Here is a 6621-nt window from a genome sequence, read left to right on the forward strand (position 1 = left end):
CCACACTTCAGTTTGGCCCTACCGTTGATGGAGCTCTAAGCGCTTCCCAAACACTAGTGAATTAAGCCTCGCTGTGTCCCTACGTGGCAGGGAAGTATTGTTATCCCTGGGTCTCAGATGGGGAAACTGAGTCAGAGAGCGGCTGCAGGACTTGCTTTGGGACATTCTGTGGTAGCGCTGGGAATGGAAGCCAGATCTCCTGAGCCCTAGTCCTGTCCCTGAACTGCAAAGCCATCCTGGGCGGATCAGCTGACCGGCACAGACCTTGTATAGTGGAGGGGAATCTTGGCCAGAGCAGCAGTGACCGTCCTGGGTCTGTGCGACCTGTGCAGCTGCACAAGGGCCTGTGCTTCTCAGGCCCCGACTGCTCTCACGCAACTGCCTGGCCAGCCAGAACACTGTGCCCCACGTCTGGAATAAAAACTGCAGCACTGAGGGCACAGCTGTGCTGCTGTAGCGCTTATGTGAAGGTGCTCCTACACTGACAAGAGAATTTCTCCCATCAGCATAGTTAATCCACCACCCCGAGAGGCAGAGGGTGTTGGCGGGAGAAGCTCTCACATCGATATAGTGCTGTCTACACAAGGAGCTAGGTCAATATAAATGCGTCACTCAGGTAGGTGGATTTTTCACATCCCTGAGCGATGTAGTGGTACCGATACAGGTCTGTGTAGAGTAGATGTGGCCTGACTCTGGGTCCTTCTGTGTCCTTCTCTTGACTTGGCCCCGTTGGGACGTTGCTGAGAATCAGGACGACGAAGGCCTGACAGTGTCATGGTGGGTCCTGGGTCCCAGGAGCCAGTGGGGTGGCAGCCATGATGGGGAAACTCGCTCCATTCCTGTTCTCCAGTCACTCAGCCAGTGGTTGTGGGCAGCCAGGTTCATCCTCTTGATTCTCCCCTTCCCTTCAGAAAAGTGTTGGGTTTTTTTGAGGACCCAAGAAGGATATGATGGGTGCAACAGCCCTTCCCGTCGTTAATTTGTTCACCAGTTAGACCTAATTTCTGACACACCAATTTTGGTCCATTGATTCTCTTGGTTACCGGGCATGGCATTAACACAGTCCCTGAGCGATATCAACAGACCTTTTTGTTTGGACTCCTTCCCTGTCTGTGTCTTCCCTTTGCACCTTTCCCCATCAGCATTTATTACTGTAGGTGAGGTGCTGGTGTAGGAACGTTCACTCCTTACAGCTGAACTCACAGCTAGGGTACATCTGTAGGCCCAGTTAGTACATTGGGCTTGATCCTGGGATCATCCTCCATGCTCCACGAGTCCTTGGAACTCAAGGGTGTTCGGCGTCACTCAGCAGTTGGAAGGAGGATCAAACCCTAGCAATTAGCTGTGATTAACTCCCTAGCTTGAGCTTTGAGTGCCCAATGCTGCCTCACTCTGCAGTGTTTCTGGGGGGCAGTTTAACTAGAGGGGCGCATGCTTTGGTGCTGCTGTGGGATGAGTGTATTGCACACACCAGGTGCTCCTGGCATCTCACCAGTCCCCTCCTGCAAGGCCCCTGTGTTCACACTTCCACCCCCCTGCACCTCCACTCATGCCAGGGGCTCATCTTTCCCCAGATTCACTGTTCAATTAGTGTGACTTTTACATCCGTTCTGGTTTTCTTAGCAAATAGCGACATGTTGGGAAGGAGAGATCAGGTTTGGTCAGGTGGTTAGTTTGTTGCATTAGAACGGTGCCTCGCGTGTCAGTGTCCTGGGCAGGTTGTCTGCTGGGAGTGAAGCTCTGAATCGAAGATCATGTCTCCACCGCTTGCATTAAATCCATTAGCTCAATGGCCGTGGCACCATCAGCAATCTGTGGCCTAGCCACTGGAGAGAGGCAGAGAGTCACACATGGCCTGGGTTAAGCTGGGGCGCCAGTGGGTACCTGCCCCAGAGAGCTCTCCTGTTTTAATGTTTAGTTTAACTGAATGATAGTGCCGGTGAGAGGTGCCTGATCGACAGCCCTGGAGACTCATCCTCTGTCTGTCCACAGGCAGTGACGGGACCAGTTCCTCCGCCCCACCCCACCAATGGACCGAAGGTAGAGGGCTACGACGCTGCAGGCTTACTCGGTCTCTGGCCTCTCTGAGAGTGACTGCCCCGAGGGGGCCTGTCTGTGGACGTCTGTGACTTGTTGTGCGACCTGGGGATCTCTGTACCTGTCCATCTCCACAGCGGCACGGATGCCAAACACCACATGGCCCCTTTGTCTCGCTTTTTGGATGGGAGACGCTGTGTAAGTACAAAGAATTTACCCTGGCTTACCTGACATGGGGTTAGGTCCCCAGGGATGACTGCTCTTTGGCTGCCCCAGCACATGGTGGACAGGGGCTGATTATGTGTCTGTCTAGCCAGGGTCTTCCACTGGTGCCCCTCCCAGCTGGGAGCACAATGAAGGGGGTGTGTTGTCAGCAATGTAGATCACCCAGTTACAGGGCCCCATGGATGGAGGTGTAGACCTTGCCGGGTGGTCTCCTCTGTGTTGCACTCTGCTCCAGGAGTCTGCAGACGGCAGGCTGAAGCTAGACTCCCGGGTGGGGAAGGAAGGTACCGATCTGTAGCTCGTCACTCTTGGCTGAGGAAAAGTTCCCAGGGTGGCTACCAGAGGGGCGGTGCAAAGCAGGGAGCAGAAATACGAGGAGAACTTCTGCTGAGGCCCCCACGTGGTGAGGGATCACCAGAGCTTTGGTGTAGTCTAGTGTGGGAGACAGGGATATGAAGCACTATTGTTGGGGGAAAATCCTTCCAGCTGTGCTGAACCCTACTAGCTTCCTGGCCCACCAGGCCTAAAAAGCCAGTTACTGTCAGTGGGCTCTACTTACCCACCCACCGCACTCCAGCCTCCTGTACACCATGCACAGAGAGTCCCTGCACAGCCCTGATCTGTATGGCCTACGTCAAAGCTTCTCTACAGACTCCACAAATCCTGCCCTCTCCACCCTACAATGGACCCGTTGTGACTATCTTGCTGCCAGGGCCCACAGCAGCCCCAGAGGAAGGGAGGAGGATTTCCCTACATAAGAACAAGGGTTTTCCAAAATGCATGTGGCCAAAATGTCCCCACTGGGTGCTGACTGGTTGCCAAGCTCCACACCAGAGGTGGCTGCATCTCAGTGGTGCTGCATGTCTGTGGCTGGTGATACATTAGGATTACACTTTGGGACCCTTTGGGGGAAGGTGACATCACCGTGTTACGTTATCTGGGATCTGCAATATGCGCAAGTTGTATGCTGGTGCTTATCAGCCAGTGTGACCGCAGGGCCTGTCTTGCAGCAGTGATGCCGTGTGACTTGTAAGGTCCCTCAAACCGTTGCGAAATAAATTGCAAGTATCAGAGTCCGAGTCAACCGACTCAGGCTCGTGCTGCAAGGCTAAAACTAGCAGTGTAGACATTTGGACTCGGGTCGGACCCAGGCTCTGAGACCCACCCTGTCGCCAGGTTTCAGAGCCCAGGCTCTAGCCTAAGCCCGGACGTCTACACTGCTATATATAGCCCTGCTGCGCAATCCCAGGTAGTTAATCCGGGTTCTGAGACTCGTTGTAGTGGGTCTTTCTTTACTGTGTACGTGTCTCCCTCCTGCCCCCTCTGGTGGCCAGGTGAGGCCTGACTGAAATCACTTTTCCCCCTTTATCCTGGCAGAAAGTTTCCTGGGAGTTGCAAAGACATGGAGGTGGGGAATCTGACGGAGACGTGGTACCAAAGCCTGCAGTCAATGCTGAAGGCCCTGAACCAAACGCTTCACGGTGCCATCCTGTGCCCTCCAGACCAGGCCATGGGGCGGACAAATGGCAGTCACGTCAAGCTAGCCAGCAAGGACGACTATTCCTACATGTACATCTTGTTCGTGATGATCCTGTTTGCCGTCACGGTGGGGAGTTTGATTCTGGGGTACACCAAGTCCAGGAAGGTGGACAAGCGGAGTGATCCCTACCACATATACATTAAGAACAGGGTGTCTATGATCTGAGCAGGGCAGGGACACTGTTGCAAGGACATGCACAGCTACTGGCATCTGCCTCCTGTAGCAGGAGAAACTCTTTTCCCTGATCCAGTCAAATTCTTCTCGGAGGGGCTGACACACAGCTCTGTCTTGCTAAGGGACAGCCACGTGGACACATTTAGTGCAGAGGAGCAGTAGCAGGCATGATCTTGCACACAGGCAGAGAGCGCCAGACCTTAGAGGCCACAGAATGGTCAGGTGACAGCTCTGGACACTTGCTAACAGGCCCATCTTGGATCACGCTGCACCAGTTGTGAAGTTCCCACCTACCTCCTCCTCCTCCAAAGGAGCGTCTCCATTTATACCACAGGGCCCAGGGATAGGCTGATGGAAGGTCTTAAGTGTATCCCAGAATCCTTTGCTCCAATGCAAAGGAGCATGGGATATGTGTGAGCGCTGCAAGTTCTTAACTATTGTGATGTTGGATGCCATATGAGATCATAGCTAAATGGATGCGGAGATCCAGATGCACAGTGCACGCAGCTCAACAGTGAGTGGGCTCCTGGCTCAGGCAGACCATGACACAGTTTGGGGACTGGGTGGTCCACTTAGAGTCCAGAACGTTGGTGCTGGGACCCGGCATCAGTGTGTGGAGATGCCTCTGTCAACAGAACAGAGAATGAATGGCTGGCGGATGAGCCAATCGGATGGTTTAATTTGTCCCTCCACATCCTGTCAGTCTCTTGCTATGCATGTGCAGCCTGGAGTCTAACAGGGCTCTGAATAGGGAGGCCTCCCATTCTCAGGGGAGCAGCCAGAGAACAAATCCGGGAGAAGGGAAAATATTCTGTGGGACTGATCTGGAGAGGGGCTGAGTGCCACGCAGCTCCCACTGATCTCTGTCCTGAGGGCCAAAAGGGTCTGTACGCCACAGTGAGCCAAGCTGTTTTCCCTGCGTTGGGTAAACGGTTGTGCATTTTAATAAATCCTTGGCCATGTAGCGCAGACAGTTGTTGGCTATTCAGAACTTCCTGGGGACAGCAGAGACGGAGCTCAGTTCCTCCTGTTCCAAAAGCACAGGCTTCTACATTTGTAACTGAAAGAGACTTGTTAGCAATAGAGGGCCTATGATATACAGTTGTAATAGTAGGATTTTATGTTTGTATTTTGTATAATTTAAAATGAAAAATAAAGAAGAGTAATGTAGCATGTATTAAATGTATTGCTGTATGATTTGACCATATCCTGCTGCCACCGTTTTTGAATAGCAGAAAGGAATGACCTAAGGAGCCATTTGGTAAAGCTGCATCAGTTGGAATCTGTGTCTGGGCTGATTTCAAGGAAGTAACAGATGTTTTAAGGTCACCACTTTGTTGTAGGTTTAGCATTTTAAAATCAGTAAAAGAATGCCATGAGTGTTTTCTTTTGCATTGCAACTTGATGGTTCTGTTCAAAATGTTCTGTGTAAATTAATTCTGTTTTGTGTGTAAATAAGAAATGTGGGTGTTAAGAGCTAAGTGTGAAGGCCATCGCTGAACCAGATGTTCTAGGAAGGAACCAGAGACAGACGCAAGGGCGCCAGGAGGCTGCAACACGTCCCGATTGAAATGTCAGAGGAGGGCAGACTAACAACTCTAAAAATGAGACAAGCACCTACCAATGGGGACAAAATAGCTGTGATCAAAACCAGCCTGGGATAACTTCCTAAAAAACTTCATTAAAAAAACCCAAAATAAAACATAAGCAGGGCAATTTAAGAAAACAAGCACTCATCAAACAATAATTGATTACAGCATGATGGTGCAAAACTCATTTGTCCCAATAAAGGAAAACCACTATGTAAACAGGGTGCCTTGCCATGAAACTTTGAGTTCGTCCTGCCAAGACTTCCCTGGAACATCATGTCATGACTGACAGAACCCAGTTCCTCCCTAACTGTGATCAACCTAGCTGGCCACCAGATTGATCTGGACTCTAAACTGGTAACTATAACATCGACTGCTGGGACAGTGTGTGTGTGTGTGGTGGTGTGTGTGTGATTGAATGCATATACTGATTGTTGTATCTTCAATAAACGTGGCGTATTGCTGTTTCCCCTGAAAAAGATCCCGTGGGCTTCTTCTAACAGTTTTGGGTGGAGAATTGTGAAAGGGGGAAGACCTGCGCTGTGATTGTTGAACATACAGTAAGTTCTCACTTAACGCTGTAGTTCTGTTCCTGAAATATGTGACTTTAAGTGAAATGATGTTAAGCGAATCCAATTTCCCCATAAGAATTAATGTAAATCGGGGGGTTAGGTTCCAGGGCAGCTTCTCCTACGCTGCAAGCACCAGAGGCAGGGGGTTCAAACTTCAGCCCGCCCACTCTACCCCGTCCCCGAAGCCCTCACCCTTGACCTGCCTCTTCTCCCCCCCATCTCCTCCCCCTTTACTTCACACACTGGGTCCTGGGTCCTCCCCCCTCCCTTCTAAACACCACAAACCAGCTGATTGCTGCGTTTGGAAGGCAGAGGAGGGAGGGGGGAGGCACGCCTAGTCCTGGCTCCTCCCTCCTGCCCATGGCAATCAGCTGGCTTGCTGTGTTTGGGAGGCAGGGGGAGTCTGTGCAACGAGTCCTCACTCCTCCCTCCTCCCTCCTGCCCGGGGCAATCAGCTGGCTTGCAGCATTTAGGGGGGAGGAGC

The 6621-nt window shown here is 51.7% G+C and overlaps 1 protein-coding gene across 1 annotated transcript; it reads left to right on the top strand.

Moving 5' to 3' along the window:
• The first annotated feature begins 1971 nt into the window (after window positions 1–1971).
• KCNE3 (potassium voltage-gated channel subfamily E regulatory subunit 3) lies at window positions 1972–6105 on the top strand. The gene is made up of 2 exons (XM_032782930.2): window positions 1972–2235; window positions 3640–6105. The coding sequence occupies exons 1-2, from the start codon at window positions 2183–2185 to the stop codon at window positions 3965–3967; spliced, it is 381 nt and encodes a 126-aa protein (XP_032638821.1). The 5' UTR covers window positions 1972–2182; the 3' UTR covers window positions 3968–6105.
• The last annotated feature ends 516 nt before the right edge of the window (window positions 6106–6621 follow it).

Source organism: Chelonoidis abingdonii, chromosome 1 (genome assembly GCF_003597395.2).
Source record: "Chelonoidis abingdonii isolate Lonesome George chromosome 1, CheloAbing_2.0, whole genome shotgun sequence".
NCBI classification, from domain to species: domain Eukaryota; kingdom Metazoa; phylum Chordata; order Testudines; family Testudinidae; genus Chelonoidis; species Chelonoidis abingdonii.